The 23,777-nt window shown below is 41.5% G+C and overlaps 2 protein-coding genes across 6 annotated transcripts in view; both read left to right on the forward strand.

Moving 5' to 3' along the window:
• Window positions 1–9,882, forward strand: part of nudcd3 (NudC domain containing 3) — a 57,586-nt gene extending 47,704 nt beyond the window's left edge. Inside the window, exon 7 of the mRNA XM_076029661.1 lies at window positions 9,869–9,882. The gene's annotated coding sequence lies outside the window, so the exon portion shown is untranslated. The remainder of the gene's footprint in view (window positions 1–9,868) is intronic.
• On the forward strand, window positions 1,293–22,409 carry ogdhb (oxoglutarate dehydrogenase b). Of its 5 annotated transcripts, XM_076029647.1 has the most exons (24): window positions 1,361–1,492; window positions 2,649–2,746; window positions 3,135–3,495; window positions 5,670–5,858; window positions 6,600–6,693; window positions 9,591–9,706; window positions 10,147–10,301; window positions 10,388–10,534; window positions 12,193–12,283; window positions 12,390–12,569; window positions 12,662–12,790; window positions 14,287–14,466; window positions 14,576–14,728; window positions 15,010–15,112; window positions 15,223–15,351; window positions 15,432–15,582; window positions 16,342–16,469; window positions 16,647–16,825; window positions 16,943–17,014; window positions 18,082–18,207; window positions 18,312–18,384; window positions 18,460–18,623; window positions 19,112–19,266; window positions 21,224–22,409. In XM_076029647.1, exons 3-24 carry the CDS (start codon window positions 3,259–3,261, stop codon window positions 21,342–21,344), a joined length of 3,072 nt encoding a protein of 1,023 aa, XP_075885762.1. In that variant the 5' UTR covers window positions 1,361–1,492; window positions 2,649–2,746; window positions 3,135–3,258; the 3' UTR covers window positions 21,345–22,409. The 5 variants fall into 5 exon arrangements, with proteins under 5 accessions (XP_075885757.1, XP_075885762.1, XP_075885759.1 ...); XM_076029642.1 differs by lacking the exon at window positions 2,649–2,746 and having other exon boundaries at window positions 1,293–1,492; XM_076029644.1 differs by having other exon boundaries at window positions 1,365–1,492; window positions 2,632–3,495.
• Window positions 22,410–23,777: the final 1,368 nt, after the last annotated feature.

The following is a 23,777-nucleotide window of genomic DNA, read 5'->3' on the forward strand; positions in this document are numbered from 1 at the left end:
GAAGATGATTGTCTAATGAAAAAGATGTTTCATTAAATCTGACACATCAAATATTATAAATGTTTGCTCATAATTAAAATAGTCCAGCAGTTTTCCCCCACTAGTTACTATCCTAAAATGACAATTGAAAATTTCAACAACTCCTTGAATGACTGATGGTAAGATGACTGGTTTTCAGTTCACCGGCACTGCACGACAAGGAACATGAATTAAATGTTTGGTTGTCAAGTTCATTCGTTGTCTTTTTACGCTGTCATTCTCAGTACAAAGGTTGACATTTACTGCCCAGTTGTTCTTCCGTGGTAGAGATGTAGTAATTAGTCGTTGTGCGTTGAGGATGGCGAGGCTAAACAGTTTGGACAGCTGTTTGTTCTAACCTATCATAAAGCCTCTCTGGGTTGTACCTATACAGAATTTTGGGAGGCTTTTTTTGAAATTAGTTGTAGACTTGTAAAGGGTGAAACGTTTTTGTGACGTTTAGGCTGTGAATTGAAGCCAGAAAATGTGGTTATTTCCTCAGCTAGCATGCTAGCAACTCTTTAATGTGAATGTATGTCTGAAATGCAATACATACATTTACATTTACTTCCTCATGAACATCCAGACATTAGTAATGAGGTACTTAGGGGACTACCATTGGTGCATTTAACCCCTCAATGGAACACTTTGCTCTTGGTTCTCCTTTAGCATGGTTGCTCACTTCACTGCTGCTCAGAAACGTAAACTCCGGCTCGAACACGTGTTTACGTCGATGTCTCTTATCATCTTAGTGGGTGTGTCTAGTAAACTTTTAAGTGATTAGTGAAAACAAACAGTGGAAGTCTCTGGTCAATATTACATTGCCATAAAAAAGACAAAAGGCAAACTGACATGAAAAATATGACAAAAGTCTGGAAATACAGTAAACAGACAGATCGTTGACATATCTGCACGTTCAACGACAATCACAAAGTTTGGTTTGTGTTTTTTGTTAATTTTGTTTTGTTTTTAACCACGTTGTAAACTATAAGCTATTATGTTTTGTCTTTTCAGGGCAAGCGCTATATTTTTTTTTTTAATATGTATTTTTTTCATTTATTATTTTTATTTAATCCTCGGGTTTTTGTTTTTTTTATGTATTTCATCTATCACTCTTTAAATTTACACATTCATTTAATTCTTTCTTTACTTTTTTTTTTGTTTGTTTGTTTGTTTTTTTTACTTATGCCACTCCAGCGATGCCATAGGAAATATAAACACTCGGGCGGGAATATATGCCACGGTTGTATACGGCGTCCTCGCCTGCTGATGCAACCCCACAATCTGCGATGACGCGATCGCTGATAACGCGTGCGAGCCCCTCTCTGCTGGCTGGGCGCGAGCACACACACCGCAGCCAGCTCAGCTCACGAGCGGCGCCGCACGAGACGCACAGTGCTGAGCGTGCTTCTTCATTTCTCGAGGCCAGGAGGCTGAGGAGAGCAGCGCGAGCTCCGACAAGTCCGCGGAACAGGTAAGGAGGAGAAACAAGGGGGGGACTACACTTTCAAAAATTTGTAACGCTTCCGCTGAAGTTTTCAAGACAGCGAGTTAGTCTGTTGGGGAGGCGGTACTTTTGTTTGTGTTTCTTTCTCTATCACGCGATTGTCAGGCGCGGCTTTATGTGTATAATAAGGATCTCGGGTAATGTTTTGTAATTCCAACATTTTTGTTCCAAAAAAAATGTGTACCTTTAATTGTTAACCTTTAAAGTAGTAAAGAACTTATGTTGTGCTGTATTGCCGGCGCAGTTTGGTAGAATTTCGCTTTGCAAGACAACCCCAGTTCACGCCCCGCGTTCCAAGTCGGCAGGTTGCACCTTTATTAAAGTTCCTCAGACTGGCTCGGCGGTCTTTTGCTGGGGTCAAAGGTTTCATTCCTTCTGAAACAGTGACAAAGGGTGGAACATACAAATTGCGACGTCTGACTCTGCACTATCGCAGTAAGCCGGCGTTCAGCCGAGCCGGTGTGTGTGCGCCTTCAAAGTCCGTTCACGCAATCCTACAACTCAGACAATAAAGTCGTTTGGAACTTGGCTTTGAAGATTTTTCTTCGTTATACACGTTTGGACCACAAACCCCACCCTCTTTAAAAAAAAAAAAAAAAAAAAAAAAGCAGATAACCACAGTAAGCAGATAATGCAAAGCAGGAGACTAAACAGCAGATGTTAACAACTTCTGCACTCAAATGTTTTTAAGTAATAATAAGTGCCCAAGGGAGGCAGAGATAATCCCAAAAGATTTGCTATTGTTGCGTTATGACATTTCCAAAATGTTGCAAAGTGCACTTAAGACGCCTAACATGCGTCACACCCCCTTTGCTTTTTGGATAATTTGCTTATTGTCACGGTTGTCGTGGTTCAATGCTGTTCTAACATGGTTGAGTCATATGAAAATAAACAAGGAAAGGACATTGAGCGACCTTTGATGGGGGTGATAATGTGCAGTCTGTGTAGAAGAATAAATAAATGAATCAGTCGGTACAGTGTGAAAAAAACATTTTGCCACAGATTACTGCTGGATTGTTTCTTTGGTTTTGCACGTGTCACGTTAGCGCTGCTGTCTCAGCAACCCCACCACCATCACAACTGCCTGAAGATGAACAGTTTAACAGCTGCTTTCTCTCAGAAGACATTTCCTCAGTGCCTCAGAGACCATCCTACCCAAACAAAGACTTAACTGTCGTCAAGCAAGCCGAGTCACTCTTGGTAAAGGTAGAATCGATGACCGTAAGTGAGCATCTGGACGGACAAAATTCATGGATGGTAATAGCGATGTTACTAAACTGATGCTAAACAATAAAACCTACACAATGTTGAAATAATGGCATCAAATTGGCACTTAAATTCTATGTTTCTCTTTGTGGAAGAGAATTTGTGTAATGTTCAATTGAATAGGCCAGTTTTTTTTTTTTTCATGGCACGAGAAAGAGATGCTGTGGCTCTCAGGAAATAAACCATGAAGAAGAAACGTTGCTCGAAATGCTAAATATTGATGATTATAGTGTAACTGACTACAGGCAGTTAAGGATGTCACTAAGGTTAAATAAAGGAATGTCATTTAAAAAAAAATATATATATATATAAAGACAGTAAGATCTAGTTTTACACCAAACAGGGTTGTTTGTGCTGCGGAGAAAGCCGGCCCCACTGGTTCAGCAGGAAGTGAAGAGAAGGAGCACCTACATCAACCCAGGAGCCTCGAGGGTCCCTGCGCGGAACAGCGCTGCTCGTCCGCAGACATGCATCGCTTAAGGACTACATATGCAAGGCTGAGGCCTTTGACGGCTGCGCCGCACCCAGCCAAGACCTTATCGCAGCCGAGACTGTTCTCGGTTGAAAGCGGCTTAAGGACGTTGCAGCCGGCGAGGCACTTGAACTCATCTGTGACTGCTGAGCCTTTTCTGAACGGGACTAGCTCCAACTACTTGGAGGAGATGTACTATGCCTGGCTGGAGGACCCGAAGAATGTCCACAAGGTACTGTATGCCATTTGAAAACTGTCAAAAAAAACACAAAAAAACAGCTTCGGTTCTGCTCCACACAACACTTTCATGTCCAAGCCGAAGGCCGTCCGCAATGTTTTGTCCCCTTTGCTCTGACTGCATCCTCCACATAGGCAGAAAAAAAGGTCCCTCACCCCCAATGCATGCATCTGTATCTGTAAAGTAGGGCAAAGTTAATGCGATACTGTAAATGCTGTCAAAACTGTGATTGTTTGCTTTCGCATGTTTGAACAGGACGGCAGCCATCAATTTTTTTGGGGGGGAGGGGGAGAAGTGAGTGTCAGGGAGAGCAGCGCGGTCGATAGTACACACTTTCAGACTGTCCTCGCTGAGTGTGTGGAATATTTTAATAAGACTTACGCGTCATCTGAATTTGATGGTGGGGACACAATAGCAACTTGTAGGTAGTTGCGGTTGTGCCTGTTCACATTTAACCCCAGAGTCAGTGAAGGTTCTCAGCCATCTAGGTCATTGTAGTCTAGAATCCCGGAGATTTAGTTGTTTGTTGAAAGCAATCAATAAGATTCAGGAGGAATTTACCTTCTAATCCAGTGTCTTCTACACTCTGTGTTGCTTTTGGCTATATTAGCTTCTTGGTTTCAGGGTAAACTGTCTTTAGACATTTTCATCGTAGCTGTGCGGAGCTGACCTTGATTTAACCTCACTTGCAAGAGCTGCTGAGAACAGGACAAACTGGTCAACAAAAAGAAAAATACTTGGTCCATCACAGAATCCCCCCACATTGTTGAAGAAACACTGCATAAAAAATATGTTAAAATATTCTGGTCCATGATATTTGTTTTAAATTGTTCCGGAATGGTCTTAAACCTAAACCAAGATTGTTAAAGCAAACCCAGATACAGAGCTGCTACAAATAAATGAAAAAGGTTTTGTGCAGTTTTGACAAACTCGACTCTGGCAGTGATTGGAAAGTGACTTTGGGGAAGCCAGCCACACTGTGAACTGTTCATCCTGAGATTGTTTACTGAGACACTAAGTGTTGCAGCTTCTATCTTTTTGACTTCCCTTTGACTCATTTTGGCTTTGACTTGTGGCTACCTCTCCATTTAAATAAGAATCCTGAAACGGCTGAGCTTGTCAAATGTTCCAGTGTTCAGTTCTGTCAAAGGTCTGCTTTTTTTCTTAAAGATCTCATGGTGGACGACTATACATTTCAGTAAAACGACAATTGCTATGACCGAGAGCTTATCTTGGAGAGATATGCTCATGATTGTTCCAATGTCAACGGCCAAAGTCTGTCGAGCTTTGGCTGTTGCACTTTGGAACGTGTTTGGAAGAGTGGCAAGATTTTGCGCGGCATCTCTTCCCATCACTTCCACTTCCCATCTGTCACTCATCGATGGGCGGAGCTTCAGCAAAGGAGCCGCAAGAAACGATGATGGAAGCGGGCAAGAATGTTCAACCCGTAGCCGTGCGCTGCGTGTCGCTGGATAAAAGCTCTCTCTTCTCGCTTGCCTGCTGCAAGTTACAAGACATTAGATTGCCCTGCTGCAGAAAGTCTGCTGCCAGCATCAGATTTTATTACTGTGATAGAAATATGAAGCTGATTTAATGTAAGTTACACTAATTCCTTCATTTGTGACGTGGTTTCACGTGTGTGCAGTAAAGGATACAACACTGCCTTATGGTCACTAAACCAAAATTACAAGTGTCCTATTTTCCATTTGCACATTGATTTAAAAAAATTAGGGGAATTATTTGATCTTGAACTGTCTTTGCATTTGGAAACAAATCACGTTGTCGATCGCAAATGCTGGCAGAATCCTAGCACAGCGGCGCTCTAAAAAGTGTGGAAGTAGTGAGAAGTGAGGTTGCAAACAGCACACCGAGCTCGCTCGATTGTTCTGACATACTTCCAGCGGGTTGCTGTAGTCCGAAAATAAAGGGCCGCTATTGTGGAACATGAATGTACACCTGCAATTAGCCACATTTGCTTTTGTGCGAATGGACTGGCACTAGGTACTGGGCTCTGGTTCAGTGTTTAAATGCCTGTGAAAAAAAAAAAACATTTTCCACTTGTGCTTCTTAGTGTTGGATCGCATCATATTTATAGCGAGATTCTTCATTTTTTTTAAAGTCTGATTTTAAAAATGTGACTGATTTGTTTTCTTGTTCTGCCCTAACAGTCGTGGGACGCATTTTTTCGCAACACTAATGCCGGGGTCCCTCCCGGCGCCGCCTACCAGAGTCCTCTAGCCCTCCAGGGTTCTTCTCTGGCACTGACCTCTGTTCAGAAACTGGCCGGGGCCAAGCCCGACGTGGAGAAGCTGGTGGCGGATCATTTAGCGGTGCAGTCGCTAATTCGAGCTTACCAGGTGAAAACATTTTTTTTCTTTTGTTTTATTTGGTTGCTTTTAAAACAAATTTGAGATTTCCAAGAAAGGAAGTGGTAGAAGAAGAGATCGTAATAAATGGGTAATAAAATGTGTTTCACGGTAAAATGGTGTTGGACAAGAAATTCTTGTCACTTTGCACACACTGCACACATTTGCTTGACAAATTTGCAGTTCCGGTATTCATATACATCCTGGAATGTATTTGTATATTGTTGTGTTTGTATCTTCCATAGTTATTTCTTATTATAGTGTTAAATTTTTTCTTATTATAGCTATAATTTTGTTCTTTAGTTAATATATATATATATTTTTATATATATATATATATATATATAAATATATATATAAATATATATATATATATATATATATATATATATATATCCATATATATATATATACACACACACACACACATACAACACACACACACACACACACACACACACACACACATATATATATATATATATATATATATATATATACATATATATGTATATATATATACATATATACATATATACATATATATAAAATAACTAATTTTTCCACTGTGTTGCAGTTGTTGCAGTAGGTTCTGCAACCTCACTTTTCCTCAGAGTCTCATGACAGACAGTAAAAATCAGCCAGCACATCACTGACAACAGTGTCAACTCTAAGCCAAAGTTTTGAACTTGTCACACACTTACTGCGTAAATTGCTTTGCACTGTGTGCAGGTGCGCGGGCATCACATTGCAAAGTTGGATCCGCTGGAAATCAGCTGCGTGGACTTTGACGATGCACCGTGCACTGTTGGTTTCCAGAATGTTGGTGAGACACACGATTCTGTTTATTTCAGTTTCGGTTTCACCTCTGATTCTGTGTTTTTGGACCATGTTTTTTTTTTCCCCCCTCTTGAACATTTGAGACCTTCTGTTTCTTTCTTACGTTCTTGTTTGCTCTCTTTTATCGATTACACATCATCTCATTTCTTAATGATCAGCACTTCATAAAAGAAAAAACTTAAACATATTTCAATATCAACAATGAAAAAAAGATGTTGTATAACAATATTTTCTGCACCTTTCATTTAGAGAATCCATTCTTTGGTCCGGGGTGAATTTGTGTCAGCACAACAGGAAAACACCTGTGTTTGTTTTTCTCTTCTCACTTGTGTTTGGCACTGAAATCTGCTTGTTGGGGTGGCTCTTGACGCGCCACCTCTCTTATTGTTTATTTTTGTTTTGTGACATTCGGACCTGCCATTACTGCGCAATGACTGTAGGAAAAAACAGCGACCCATTATTACATCGCCACATTTACAATTACATAACGACGGGCTGTGTTGCAGCTACTTATTTGACTAGAGCGAGCCTTATTGTACACAAACCTCAAAATAGACATATCCTCTTAAGAGTTCTGTCCGTGTGAGCGTTGTTATCTTGCAGCAAAGATGTTAGTAGCTGATCCTGTAGGTCCCATAAATTGTAAAGTAGATTTTCTAGGGACCTGATTCGTGATCTGTTTGTTGGCTGTAACCCATAGGCGCTCAGTTTCCGTCGTCATGTGTTATTGTAACATGATAATCAATGTTATTCACCTCCCAGACCTCCGCCAGTCTAAGGTGATAAGCAGGTTTAGCCATTACTTCAGTTCAGGTCAACGGTCATAAAAAACAATGTTTTTCTTGCCATAAGCTGCTGTTGAATCTTTCAGATAAAAAAACATACAGTTTGGATGAGTTGTCCTGCGTGCGTGTTTGCGTTTCGCCGGTGGCGAGCCTGCACTAAAATAGCCTTTGTGTGGTACGTCAGGTAGGGCCTCATAGTTTGAAAGCAGACAATTGTTGCGAGGTGCAATGGGCTGTTTGCGTGGCTATATTGCTGCATTGTTCACTTTCATCCTGCTCTGCTTTGTCCTGAACAGAGCTGAGGTTCACAGCCATGGTACAAAGAGTCACTATAGTCCATCATATTAATCTATAACAGCAAAGAAGAAACGCTCAATGTGATACCTCTCATGTTCTCCATTTGTTTCTTTTTACCTTAAAAAAACATCCTCATCAGCCGGCAGCCAAGGTAAACTCCAAACCTTGCTCTTCTTGTTGAAAATACCCTTTGACCTACATTCAGTCTGGTTGGCTCCTGATGTCACGTGATTCCGTTGCACAATTGTTTTGTCTGTATTGGGTTTCATCTCCTCTCTGGGCCCGGGGGTTAGGGGGGGGCTTGTCGTGGCCATGCTTGGTTCTCTTGGGTTCTTCTTGTGCATCTCTCGGCTCCAGCCAACCTTTGCTCGGCTGCCAGATGGGTCAAACAGGACACTCATCCTCGCTTATCTTGTCAGCGCTTCATTAGAATGTTGCTGTGGTTAGATAGCACAGGGGCAGGGGTGTCGACGCCGCGCCAGATCATCCTGCCTCTGCTTTGAACCGCCGAGTCCTATTTTCTTAAAAAAAACAAAAAAAAAACGATTTGACTTACTGTCGTTCGATTGTTACGCAGAGGAAGACGCCAAAAGATCCATTATGTAAGACAGAGCGCTGACTCTGGCGTATTGGATTGAAAACACCCCATCCTCAGCACAACACCCGGCACTAATTCGCTGATGGAGGTGTGCAAACACACTCATAGACGCGGCCCCTTCCCTGGTCAATACTTCTGCTCGCTGCCACTGGAGCATCTGACATGCTTGACCAACTGACTGAACGGCTGCTTTTGCACACCGGCTGGTTTTCACCCAACCAAACATTTTACACTCTTGATCAAACTTCCTGTTAAATGCAAACAAATTTTAGCCTTTCGAACGAGTCATTCTTGACCAAAACAATGGTCTTAATTATTTACACGTTCTCAATTGATCAGCGTAGATCTCACCCTCCTGTTTGAGCTGTGACACCAGTGCAGAAATCACACAATGACATAGATCCGTGTTCAGAATCTATTCTAATCAGTACTTGTACTAGATAAGGTATCAAATCCTAAGACACTTACCTTTATGGTGACCAACAACAAAGCGCTATCTTTGGTTTTCTCACATCATCGGAGATAAAATATTCTTTCAAGAGTTCCGTAGAATTATAGCAGCCACAAGTATTGTGGTACTATGAAGATATCAAGAGGAAACTTTTCAAGTGTCCAGATGACATTTGGATTTATTTTGTCGAAAAAAGAAAGCTGCACATTCTGCACTAACAAAGCGCATTACTAAGCAGAGGTGGTTTTAATCTGGTGTTGCACAAGCTTGGATGAATCTGCAATACAAAGGGGCGTCATTGCAAATCTTGAAGATCGAAGCTGTGTAACTTTCTTCATTTTGCAAGTGGGTGGAAGATATATGACGTCGAGTGCCATTTGCCGGCTGTTTTAGGGAACATGTTGATTGTCTGCCTGGAAGCCCTTGCAAAAGAGCTTGCTTGCACTGTCTTAATAAGCGGTAAAGTCTTGGAAGACAGGAACAACCCCGGATGCTTTCACATTTCCCCCGACTCATGCTAAAGTCTGGTAATCTCTCATCATCATTTTTTTCAGTCTTAAAAAAAGGTCTTTCTCACCCTTTCAAGTTGTGTGTTTTTCGTGCTGTAAGATCTTGATTGACATATTTTTGTAAATATTTGACTTTGACCTGTCCTGTGCTTTTGTACTCTTCCTTTTTCCCCCACTCGAACTTTGACCTGGCTGTGCTTGCCTGCGCTTGTTTGCTGCCGCTCCCCCCCCCCGTTTCATCAGGTTTCTACGGGCTGACGGAGTCCCACCTGGACAAAGTATTCCGGCTGCCCACCACCACTTTCATTGGCGGCGGCGAAAGCTCTTTGCCTCTGAGGGAGATTATACGCCGCCTTGAGGTAAACACACTTTGAATTGGGTCAGCGGGTTAAAGATAAGAGCTGACGGCTGACGGATTACCCCATGTTTTAGTGAAAGCCGGAATAAGGAAGGAACACATCTTTAATTCTGGACTCTCCAGATTTAAATCGATGGCTGTTCCACTGTTGAGTAGAGTGAAGGCGGAAGAGAGAAAAGCTCAAAAGAAAATCATTCCAAGTCACTTGAAGCTTTTTAATAAGTTAAACGTTGTCAAAAGTAATTAATTGTGCCTTATAAATGAGGCTTGTGAGAGCTGTGAAAGCTACAAGGGTTAAAGTCCACACTGGCACAGACCAGTGCACCTGTCCTCATTTAAGGCAGCCTAAGGCTACTAGTGAGTTGTAAAAATGTTTTTCAACACACTCATCACCTTATATTTAACCTACGGATTGTCCCTTTTTTTCCCCTTCTCCTTCAGGCCGCCTACTGTCAGCACATTGGCGTGGAGTTCATGTTCATCAACGATGTGCAGCAGTGCAAGTGGATCAGGCAGAAGTTCGAGACGCCGGGCATCATGCAGTTCAGCCCCGAGGAGAAGAGGACCCTGCTGGGCCGAATGATCCGGTCCACGAGGTCTGTAGCGTTCCTCAACACGCTGCGGCAGGTCGCCATGTAAAAAAAAACAAAAAAAACAACAAAGGGCTTTGGACGTCCCACAGGTTCGAGGAGTTCCTCCAGAGGAAGTGGTCGTCGGAGAAGCGATTCGGCCTGGAAGGCTGCGAGTCGCTCATCCCGGCCCTCAAGACCATCATTGACCTGTCCAGCAAGAGCGGCGTGGAGAGTGTGATCATGGGGATGCCACACAGGTAGTGAGCCGCTTTACAGTGTTTACACACAGACATTCTTGTACTTGCTGCATTGTAAGGACCGAGTAAAAAAAACACAAAGTAAAAACCGGCATTTGTAGCCAACATATTAACACAAAGAAAGCATTTCTGAACACTAGATGGTATTACCATACTATACATTCACTCAAATTTTGGAAAACACAAAGTTTCAGGATAAGGTTTTTAACCAACAAAGTTAAGACCGTTAAGACTAGCATTGATTATTAAGGGCAATTTAATGCTTTTCATCCAGAATACCCCCTAAAATCCCCTCTCTGTATTAAGTGGACAACAGATATGTCAATTTCATTATCAAAAATATTTTTTATAAGCTGTAATAAATGGCACTTGTTCACATTTAAAAAAAGAAAAAAAGAAAAAAAGAAGATGTAATTAGAAGGGAAATTTTTGTCTTATAAAAGTTGCTATTGAAATCCCAAATTGACAGGACAATGTAATAAATAAACCAGCAAACTGGGAATTTTTTTCCGACCTGTCATAGTACTCCTGCAGAGTTGCTAAGAGTATGCGGCGAAGCCAGGAGAGCTCTGATTGGCTGCTGAGCTGCATGGCCCTTAATTAGTGGGATTCCAACACCTGCGAGCTAGCTGTTTTAAAGCTTGTTAACCCTTCGCGTACTGAAGAAGGTTGATTAGAACGTTAGTGTTTTCACACAAATGCATGAAGTCAATTGAATTAATATGATTAACGCAGATGATGTGTGTGTATACATATATCTATATATACATATATATATATATATATATATATATATATATATATATATATATATATATATATATATATATATATATATACATATACATATATATATATATGTATATATATATATATATATATATATATATATATATATATATATATATATATATATATATATATATACATATATATATATAATAATTTGATTTAATTGTTTATTTGTTTTTCAACACACAAATATATATTGTTCATATTCAGCCCCTGCTGGAAGCCCAGAGGTTGGGTGCTCAGAGCAGGGTTGTGCTCTTTGCTTTCTGCCCTGCTCCAGACTGAGCAGCAAAGTCTGGAGAGCTCTGATTGGCTGCTGAGCCCTTAATTAGTGGGATTAGCAGCACCTGCCAGCGAGCTGTTTTAAAGCTTGTTAACCCTTGGTGTTCTGAAGAAAGTTGATTAGAACGTTAGTGTCAACTGAATTAATATGATTAACGCAGCTGATTTTATATATATGTATATATATATGTGTGTGTGTGTGTGTGTGTGTGTGTGTGTGTGTGTGTGTGTACATATATATATATATATATATATATATATATATATATATATATATATATATATATATATATATATGTATATATATATATATATTTATATATATATATATATATATATATATATATATATACATAGTAGTAATAATAATAATAATATTATTATCAATATTATTACTACTACCACTTATAATAATAATAATAATGATAATGATAATGATAATAATAATAATTTGATTTAATTGTTTATTTGTTTTTTAACACACAAATATATACTGTTCATATTCAGCCCCTGCTGGAACCCCATGTTGTGTATGAGGCTGAAATGTCTCTAAACGTCCTCTTGCATCTTTGTCCTCTTCCCAGAGGGAGGCTGAACGTGCTGGCTAACGTGATCCGGAAGGAGTTGGAACAGATTTTCTGCCAATTCGACTCCAAACTGGAGGCTGCAGATGAGGTTTGAAAATTATACCCCAATCATGGGGAGTCATGTTCAATTTTGGCATATTGAATTTTTTTCCTTGGCTCTGGATTTAACTTTGTGTTTGTTCCTTTGCTCTCAGGGCTCTGGTGATGTGAAATATCACTTGGGAATGTATCACAGGAGGATCAACCGAGTCAGCGACAAGTACGTCACCATGTCACTGATGGCCAACCCCTCCCATCTGGAAGCAGTGGACCCAGTGGTGCAGGGGAAGACCAAAGCAGAGCAGTTCTATTGCGGAGACACTCAAGGAGACAAGGTGTGAGGCTTTTTTTTGTTTTGTTTTTTTGCACAAAGTGAAAACATGTTTGTGTTTGTACAAGGTCTGTGAAATAATGAATGATTCCACAGGTGATGTCTATCTTGCTGCACGGCGATGCTGCATTTGCGGGCCAGGGTATCGTTTATGAGACGTTCCACCTGTCCAACCTGCCGTCCTACACCACACACGGCACTATACACGTGGTGGTCAACAACCAGGTACAGTTTCACGATCTCATCTGTCTTAAAAGTCCCATATTATAGACATTTTCACATCTATTCTTAATATTGCAGTCCATGTGGGTGGTAAAATAGCCGCAGAGAAGAGAGCACATTGAGCTCTCTGTCTGCAAGCATGCTCAGTTTTAATAAATAATAATATAAGAACAAGTTTGCTGTGGGCCTCAAAGTGTTGGATAAACACGTGGCTGGATGTCACATCACTCATCAGGAAGACGTCTATCAGCCCTTCAGGGCTGACATGCAGTATTGTGTGTTTTAGCGCACGCTCTATGAGGAACAATTCAAGCGAAAGAAGTTAGGGTTGGACTTTTCAAGCGGTGCCACGTTCATCAAGCATGGGGAATTTGCTGTATTCACCTTCTGCAAACACTACATTGGACCAGGCATTTCATATTGAAACATGCAAACTGGGTTTGTTTTCAAGGTGGCAGCAATTCAGTGTGAACAAAACAGCATAAAATGTTGCCTCTGTTGTTGTGTATTGCACGATGTTCACCGCCTTTGGTCGAAGAAGAACATTTTCATCAGTGTGTCCAGTGAAGTTGTGTGTCATTATTTTCTCTCGGGACCCTGCCGCCCACTGTTTGTCATTATAACACTGTCTCCTTGTGCAGGGCGGCCAGAACTACTGATGTTGTACTACGTCAGTTCACTTCAGTTTATTTCATGTCCCAAAGGGCAAATTGGGTTGCAGCTCATAGGACCCCACAAAGTAAAACATAAAAAACACTCAATGACTCAATCACCCATCACAAATATAGATCGTATAGATCGTGATATAGATATAAAGCGTGATCTATATAAACAGAATACGATAAATATAAATAGCACTCTACCATAAAGACTAAACCTCCTCATTTAAACTGTTAAGAGTATAGTGCTCCATATAGTGCATTAGGTCAAATAGAGTGCAGTCTCACACAGTGCATTGGCCAATCCAGACAGCGATAGAGTAGACGTTGCGCATCTTTACTACTTTGAGCCATTCAGTGCTTGAATGGAAGTAGGCGCAGAGGAGAATTTATATCTATTTTTTGCGGCCCGAGGGGACACACAGGCAAAGGCCGGATGGTCAGAACTTTCCTATGCACCTGCCTGCTAAAGATTTGGACCATGCTATCGAACTGGATGCCTGCTAGCCTAGAGGCCACCTTGATAACTTGCCCTGGGGAGTTCTTATCTACCATACCAGCATATGACAGAGAAAGAAATGACAAACATTTTAATCAAAGTATTATTGACATGAAACCTGGCCAGCTTCCTCAAGCAATACAGGCGCTGCTGGCCTTTTTGGCACAGCATTTCAGTATTAAGATCATTGATAATTGTACCCAAGTATTTACAGTTACTTTTTCCGACGCATGGACTTGTGTTGTTTTTAATTAATTGTGCACCGAAAAAACAGTACTTTGTGTGTGTTTGACTAATGGTGCAGACGTAAACGAAACCAACCTGTCGCACTATCAACACAGATCGGTTTCACCACAGACCCCAGGATGGCGCGCTCGTCCCCCTACCCCACCGACGTGGCGAGGGTGGTCAACGCTCCCATCTTCCACGTGAACGCAGACAACCCGGAGGCCGTGATGTACGTGTGCAAGGTGGCAGCCGAGTGGAGGAACACCTTTCACAAAGACGTCGTGGTGGACCTTGTGAGTTGCGCGAAAGAAGAAGTCGTTGGATGCCTCAACTTCCTCTGAAATCCCTTCCTCCTCCTCCCCCTCCTCCTCCTCCTCCTCCTCCTCCCCCTCCTCGCGCAAGGTGTGCTACCGACGCAACGGCCACAACGAGATGGACGAGCCCATGTTCACGCAGCCGCTGATGTACAAGCAGATCAAGAAGCAGAAGAGTGTCCTGAGCAAGTACGCAGAGAAGGTCGTGGCAGAGGGAGTGGTCACGACGCAGGAGTACGAGGTGAGAGCCAACAGTGTAGAAGTAGAGAGTTCATAGAGAGAGTGAGGACTCGCGTTCAAGTGGAAGTGCAGTTTCATTCTCACTTAAATGGGCAGGTTTGTCAGTAAAGTGCTGCTACAGTACTGGACATCATACTGCTGAATGAAAATAATGTATTTTTATTTTTGCTGTTGATATAAAATATAACCATCGAACAGATGGATCTAAAAGAAGTAACAAAAAAGTTGTTTTTTTGTTTTGTTTTTCAAATTTGTCTCGCTAACCAGACTTATCTCCTCCAGAAAGAAGTTGCTCGCTACGATAAAATCTGCGAGGAAGCTTACGTTCGCTCCAAGGACGAGAAGATCCTTCACATTAAACACTGGCTCGACTCGCCGTGGCCCGGTACCACCCTAACCAGCGCTTAGTGCATGAATGCAGTCCTAAATGTTCGCCACCGCGCGCGCTTTCGGCTTCACGTTTTGCGTGTGCACGCTTGTGTGTGTGTTTTCCAGAGTTTTTCACTCTGGACGGACAGCCTAAGAACATGAGCTGCCCGTCGACCGGCATCAGTGAGGAGCAGCTCGTCCACATTGGGAACGTCGCCGCCTCGGTGCCGGTGGAGGACTTCACCATCCATGGAGGTGCGCCGCCCTCCCTTCCGTTTTTTTCCACTTCTCCAAGTCGCCGCCGAGGCTGAAGGTCTCCCTACCTTTTCTCGCAGGTTTGAGTCGCATCCTGAAGGGGCGGGCCAACATGGTGAGTCAGCGCCTCTGCGACTGGGCCCTCGGCGAGTACATGGCCTTCGGCTCGCTGCTCAGCGACGGGATTCACATCCGGCTCAGCGGCCAGGACGTGGAAAGGGGCACGTTCAGGTATTTGAACGCGAGCGACAGACGCTTGGCGACCGTTTCATCTCTCTGAAATGGTCCTGAAAGTTCTCGTCAAGTCGTTTCTTCCTCGGTGGTGTCTTTTGTCCAGAGGTCACAGTAGTCATGTTTTGCACTTGAGTAAAAGCACGGAAAAAGTGAAGGTTGCAACAGAATAATCTGGACTAAACTGACGGTCAGAGGTCTTAATGAGACTTAATCAAGACTGTGTTTTTTTTATTTTTCAACTGCAGCACAATCAGTAATAGTTATTATTAGCTATTATTGGATGGAGTAACAAAATCATGGTTATTTTCAACATGTTTATTTCTCTCTGTACTGAAAATGTACTGGAAAATAATCTCCCTCTATCCTCTTTTGATCCTTTTTCATATTGAACTAGGTTACAGCACAGTTCAAATAGCTCACCTTCAAGGCACATTAACTAGTGAACTCAAGTGAACACAAGAGTAACCAGCATGTTGTTTCCAATTTAAGAAGTAGAAAGTACAGATATTTGTGTATAAATGTAGGGAGCAAAAATAAATAGTAGTCCCAAAAAGAAATACTTAAAGTACAGATACCTGAAAAAACGACAGTAACAAAGTATTTGTACTGAGTACTTCGTTACTTCCCACCTCTATTTTTGGCTTAGCTAATGCGTTCTCCTCCCTCCACTGTGTCATTATTTGAAAGGAACGTTTCACGTCGTCGATCGAGTCTTAACGGGTTTGTTGCGTTGTTGCCTTCACTTTGACCTCGCAGCCACCGGCACCACGTGCTTCACGACCAGAACGTCGACAAGAGGATCTGCATCCCCATAAACCACGTCTCTCCCGGCCAGGCTCCTTACACCGTGTGCAACAGCTCCCTGTCCGAGTACGGAGTGCTAGGTAACTGAAGCGTATCGCCAGACTTTACTTCTAGACTTTACTTCTTCGCGCAGTCTTACATATGACTGACACGTGTGTTTAGCGCATTCGCCATCTTCATGGACGTTGTGCAGCGGTAAAGATGGGGAACGCGCTCAACAACTGTTTTATTTTAAACCCTAAAATCTTTGCGTGCAGGTTTCGAGCTGGGTTTCGCCATGGCCAGCCCCAACGCACTGGTGCTGTGGGAGGCCCAGTTTGGTGACTTCAACAACACGGCCCAGTGCATCATCGACCAGTTCATCAGCTCGGGTCAGGCCAAGTGGGTCAGACAGAACGGGATCGTCCTGCTGCTGCCGCACGGCATGGAGGGAATGGTATGCGGTTGGGAAACTGCACCCGCCCTCATTCTTCACCTGAGTGACATTAACTACTCTCGGAGCTCTCGGAAACCGTCCGTGATGACCTTTAATGACCTTTGTCTCTCCTCTCAGGGTCCGGAGCACTCGTCTGCGCGGCCTGAAAGATTTCTGCAGATGTGCAACGACGACCCAGACGTGTTTCCTGTAAGTTTCTGGATGAAAAACAGACCAAAGCAAATCATTTCAATAAAGTGTCTTTCAATTTCACTTTCAATTTTTTCACAGGACTCGTGAGCTACTGAATATTCATCTAATTAAATACAGATAGTGTTACTCTACTGGTACTGTCTATGAGCTGTCGGATAAAATTAAACACAACGAGCACAGAGCAAAACCTAAAGTAAAAACTAGCGCTGGCCAGTAGTGCTAATGGGCTAATTGCGTCATTGTTCCATATTGTTTATTTTTGGTTTCTGGAGCCGTTGGATTAGAAACAATATTTTTTTGTTATTGTGAATAATTGAGCATTGTCATTGGGTGTATTATACAGGATGTTTGTGTCTATGAGACATGTGAATATTCCGCCTAGTGCGTTTTACGAGCGTAGTAGAAAAAGAAAATTGTAGTTTATGCTCTCCTTAAATGCGAATTGCATGTCCAGATTACAGTTTCTTTCCAGACTGTTCTTTTCGTCCTGAATTTTATCAGACATCAGTCTGACTGACAGATAAAGTGACTGCAAGAAGTCAAAGCGAAATTAAAATACTTAGAGACCTTGAAGTGCCATCTGATTGTCCTTCAGGTTTTACCTGATCACCAAGCTGTCTTGGCAGTTCACCACGTTGATTTGGCAAATATTCAACATGCAAGGCAGTCAGGCAGGACTTCCCACATCTTTTTACGAGAACAACAAATGCACATGGCCTAACAGCACTTCTAAATTTAGTTTCACATTATCATGTCACTGTAAAGTGTGCATGCCTACAACTTCCTGTAATGTAAAGAAGTTGAGTTGAATTGCCAAACAGCAGCTTACATGTCTCTTCAAACAATGAGAGTAGCCAGCGCTTACATTTATTATATTTCAAATAATTCAGAGAAAGCCAAAAAATTTTTTTGAAATGGCCCATTTTGAAAAAATCATATCAAAATCAGTTTGCATCACGTTTCCGGGCAGCGTGTGTCAGACATGCTTCATTTCAACTTGCTGTCAATTTGCTGATGTCACTGAATTCCTGTAAAAATGCAAGAATTTCCCTTCCTCCTCTCAGAAAATTCCTGAGGAGTTTGCCGTCCGTCAGCTTTACGACTGCAACTGGATCGTCGTCAACTGCTCTACACCGGCCAACTACTTCCACGTTCTGCGCAGGCAGATCCTGCTGCCTTTCAGGAAGCCTGTAAGAGCTACGAGGCAGTGGAAGAATGTGACTCAGCGTGTTGCGCCGCAAGTGACTAAACACTAAAAACTCTTCTTTTTTCTTTTTTTCTTTTTTAACTCCAGCTGATAATATTCACTCCCAAATCGCTGCTGCGCCACCCTGAGGCCAAGTCCAGCTTTGACAGCATGCTGCCAGGTACACATCGACAGAGGAAAAGCAAAAAGGCAAATCCTGGCACAGGTGCAAAACCCTTTTTGTTTTATTCCGCAGGCACAGACTTCCAGCGTGTGATCCCTGAGAGCGGCCCCGCAGCTCAGAGCCCCGACAAGGTGAAGAGAGTCATTTTCTGCACCGGCAAGATCTACTATGAACTGACCCGCGAGCGCAAAAACAGGGGGATGGAAGAAGCCATAGCTGTCGCACGCATTGAACAGGTGGGCTCTACTCATTCTAAATGAAATCATGCTGCTTTGTCTGTGTGTTCAAGTTCAATCCAAAAATGTTAAAATATCCATCTATGCATTTTCTACACCTGCTTGCTCCTGCACTCAGGGTCGCGGGGGTCGGCTAGAGCCTATCCCAGCTGTCATGGGGCAAAGGCAGGGTGACACCCTGGACAAGTAGATAGTAAAATATATTGAAAAAATAACTTTAGAAAATAAAAAATCAAAAAATATATATATATATTTTTTTTTTAATACAGTTATTAATGTTATTATTATTTTTAAAACATATAGAAATCATATTTAGAAAAGACACAAAACACTTGGGTAATCTGCTGAAGTTCATAAAACTGTAAACACTTTTTTTTTCTATTTGAAATGTAGTTTTACAACAGGAAATTAAGTTTACAAAAAAGAAATAAGGGAATGATTAAGCACAACATGAGTCGGACTAAACTTGTATTTTTTTTCCCTTCCAGCTCTCACCGTTCCCGTTTGACCTGGTGAAGGCAGAGACCGATCGATTTCCAAACGCAGACCTGGTTTGGTGCCAGGAGGAGCACAAGAACCAGGGTTACTACGACTACGTGAAACCTCGCATCCGCACAACCATCAGCCGCAGCCGCCCCATCTGGTGAGTTTGACTGTCATAGGGATGCAAATTGTCGATTGATTCATTAATTGTTAGTTGATTGACCTTATTGAGTGATTAACGATTAATTGATACTACCCGTGTAAAAAAAATGTTAAATTGATTGCGACTAATTTAATTTAATCGATTAAATTCTTAATCGACAATTAATCGATTACATGTTAACATCCCTAGTCTGCAACAAACAAATATATATATACAGCGCCTTGCAAAAGTATTCACCCCCCCTTTGCTTTTATCTATTTTGTTAGATTTCAGCCTGTAATTTAAATGTTTTTCATCTGAATATTTTGTGAGATGGATCTGCACAAAGTAATCTAAGTTGGTGGAGTGAAATGAGAAAAAAATATATAAAAGAATAATTTAAAGAAATAAAAAAGTGGAAATTGGCATGTGCATGTGTATTCACCCCCCTGAAGTCAGTACTTTTTAGAGCTACCTCTGGCAGCAATTACTGCTGTAAGTCTCTTCTGATAGGTCTCTATGAGCTTGCCACATCTTTCAACTGGGATTTTTGCCCATTCCTCATGGCAAAACTTCTCCAGCTCCTCCAAGTTGGATGGTTTCCGCTTGTGAACGGCAATCTTCAAAGTCAAACCAGAGATTTTCAATCGGATTAAGGTCCGGGCTTTGACTAGGCCATGATTCTAGCACATTTAACTTCTTCTCCTTAAACCATTCATGCGTAGCTTTAGCAGTGTGCTTTGGGTCATTGTCCTGCTGGAAAGTGAACCTCCGTCCCAGTCACAAATCACAGGTGGACTGAAACAGTTTTTTCTCCAGAATGTCCCTGTATTTAGCACCATCCATCTTCCTCTCTATGCGGATCAATTTCCCCGTCCCTGCTGCTGCAAAACATCCCCGTAACATGATGCTGCCACCACCATGTTTCACTGTGGGGACAGTGTTCTTGGGGTGATGGGAAGTGTTGGGTTGCTGCCAGACATAGCATTTCCCTTTGTGGCCAAAAAGTTCAATTTTAGTCTCATCTGACCAGATCACCTTCCGCCATACATTTAGGGGGTTGTCCACATGCTTTTTAGCAAATTCAAAACGTGCCTTCTTATTTTTAACACTGACAGGTATTCACTGGCCACTCTTCCATAAAGCCGAGCTCTTATGGAGTGTACGGCTTATTGTGGTTCTATGGACAGACACACCAGTGTTTGCTGTAGAACTCTGCAGCTCCTTCAGGGTTACCTTTGATCTCTGTGTTGCCTCTCTGATCAATGTCCTCTTTGCCCGGTCTGTGAGTTTTGGTGGTCGGCCCTGTCTTGGCAGGTTTGTTTTGGTCCCGTGTTGTTTCCATTTGGCGATTATAGATTTGATGGTGCTCCGGGGGATCATCAAAGATGTAGATATTTTTTTGTAACCCAGTCCTGACTTGTATCTCTCTATAACTTTGTCCCTGACTTGTTTGGAGAGCTCCTTGGTCTTGATGATGTGATTCTTCTTGCTAAGTAGAGTTGCAGCCCAGTGGGGCCTCTCAGAGAAGGTGTGTTTACACTGACACATCATGTGACACTTAGATTGAACACAAGTGGACTTCATTGAACTAAATTCTGTGACTTGTGAAGTTAATGGATTGCACCAGCACTTTTTAAGGGGCTTCATAGCAAAGGGGTTGAATACATATGCACATGCCAATTTCCACTTTTTTATTTCTTTAAATTATTCTTTTATATATATTTTTTCTCATTTCACTTCACCAACTTAGATTATTTTGTGCAGATCCATCTCACGAAATATTCAGATGAAAAACATTTAAATTACAGGCTGAAATCTAACAAAATAGATAAAAGCAAAGGGGGGGTGAATACTTTTGCAAGGCGCTGTATACAGATATACAAATATACATATATATATATATATGATTTCAGTAAATATCTGTGCCGCCTCTATTCTACGAGTGTGTGATTTATGTGCCTGTGTGCTCCAGGTATGTCGGTCGCGACCCTGCAGCAGCTCCTGCGACTGGCAACAAGCACACGCACCAGACGGAGCTCCAGCGCTTCCTGGACACAGCATTCGATCTGGAAGCGTTTGCAGGAAAATTCTAACTTCCTGATCAGCCCTGATCGCTCTACTCGCCGCCTCACAGATTGAACCCGAATGCCAAGTTGGCTCTTCTCTCCTCACCAACAGCATTTTGCACTGACATTTTACTCTGGATATTTGAACATATCTGACACCTGATACCTACGGGTACAACGCACAATGACTTACTGATATCAGACCTTGTTACCTTGAAAGCTTTATGCTCACAGTGGTGGATGCTACTCTACACAGGACACGCAAGTAGAAAATATTTAGTGCATCATTTTGTGACGAAAGAAATTTGACAATAAGAATTTTTTGGGGGTAGTTGATAATGTTATCATCTAATTCAATGTTGGACCATTTTCAGTTCTTTGCTAGCCAACTAGCTGTGGGATTTGTTCCTTTGTTGCAAATAAATCTTTCTTTAGATTGAATTGATAAAGATTCTGAACAACTAGTGTGAACGAAATGTTTGTTGATGTGGGTGAGGTGTTGGCTTGGGTTTGTTAATTTAATGGCTTAATACGATTATGTTGTCTGCATGGTTATAGCTGAGAATATTACAGATGTTTTAAGTGCCTCTACATTGTGTTTGAAGAAGCTTGAACTTATTTGAAACATGCTAAACATTTAAGCTTCTGTTTAAAAAATTACTGATTTTCTTTTATAACATGATTTTTTGAAAACATGGGATCAAAAGGGCTCCACGTACTTCTGCACTTTTATCAGGGTACAGCAGTGACAGGGCATTGTTTATCTCCTGACTTCAGACCTCACAACCATCTACAGGATCACAAACACAACCCTGCTTGAGGTTGTGCTGTAGCTTCTGCATCACAAAAAATAATGTTATACTATTTGTTGGCTTTAGATTCTGCTTGCCATTACATGTAAAGTAGTGTTCAGTGTCTCTTTGTGCCAAGTTTAACAGATTACTTGAAATTATTATTTTTTCATTTTGAATAAAGAAGCATTGCCAGCGGTAGAAATTTTACAAGATTCCTCAGCGTCTCACTTGTAATATTTGAAAGTTCTATTTATTTTCATACAATGTTGCTTTATTGTTGTTAATAAATCTCTATCTCCTGTTCTTGCTGTCTTTTTGTTAGCAGTATTAGTGTTATACGTATTTCATTCTAGTTGTTCTGGAGGTTGTGTGTGAGGGCGGTATGTGAGGGAGATTCAGTGTTTCAGCTTCACTCGCCCCCGGTCAGGACACAGTGATGAGGGGTTGAATGCAGTTTGAGAATCTTTAATTCAGGCACAAGTAGGCAGTTGCAGATACAGGCACGGACCACAGGGAAGGTTGTACATCACCGTTGTTTACCATTTCTGGATGAATGTGTATGTCTGTGTTTATTGTATGTGGGTTTCTGCAATAAAAACACAACAAGAATGATTAGCAGAAATGCAAACATTATACCGCACTGGTACAAATGCAGTAAACATGTACCCCGACCCTATCAATTAACCTCCTATAAACTGCTCCCCACCATCACATACAGCGCAGGTAATTAGTTATCTAGGGCAGACCGCAGTAACTCTGTGAACTCTGTGCTAACACTACACAGGTGGTTAATCCCAATCAGGCCCAAATTAACTAATTGATTGAATCAGTGAGACGGACCAACCGCAGTTAGCAAACAACAGTGCAAATCAATGACAAAGAATAGTAGGACTTTCTTTTTCAATGACGATTGAGAGCAGAGATGTTTTAGTAGCGCTTTGTCACTTTTATAAAAACCCACAAAGAAGAGACAGGTGAAGAAGAACAGGTAGGAATGACGGTGGTGAACAGTGGTACAACACCGCCCCCAAGTGGTTATGTACACAAACAATATATGTCTGGAACCTTTCCAACGCTAGTATAGTAACTATATCGGAACAATTCCTGAAAAAAATGATCAAGCTCTTCTAAACAGTATGGTACGTAAGGATGATTCCTGTCTATCGGTTTTTTTGTTTTTGTTTGTTTGGGTTTTTTTGGGTTGTTTGTTTGGTTGTTGTTTTTTTGTTTGTTTTTGTTTTTTTTACTAATGTTGGTATTCATTCATTCACTTCACAGTACTACATGTACAACACAAGATGGCAGAAGAGAGCATTAACGTTCACATATATATATTTGCATACTAAAAGTATCGTTTCATCTCATGGGAAAGATTAGGCGACTGATGTCACTTTTTATTCTCAATGTTAATACCTTTCATGCTTGCCCAAGTGGCCATTCTGTCGTCGAATGATACTCTTTCCAATATTGGCTAGTTACTGTTTAGCTATTTACATTTAATTCATAATTTGAAATGATTTAAAATGTAGAACAGCGGAGTTACAAACTAAAGCCGAGGTTTCAAGTATGAATAAAGAAATACTCGTGTGAATTACATGAAAAAACAAATTTTACTGAGTAGTCCTCAGTCAAAAGCAAGAGATATTATCGCTGGCCGTTATAAAGC

The sequence above is a fragment of the Nelusetta ayraudi genome, unplaced genomic scaffold (assembly GCF_046127955.1).
Source record: "Nelusetta ayraudi isolate G7.1 ecotype Tasmania unplaced genomic scaffold, CSIRO-AGI_Nayr_v1 ptg000026l, whole genome shotgun sequence".
NCBI classification, from domain to species: Eukaryota; Metazoa; Chordata; class Actinopteri; order Tetraodontiformes; family Monacanthidae; genus Nelusetta; species Nelusetta ayraudi.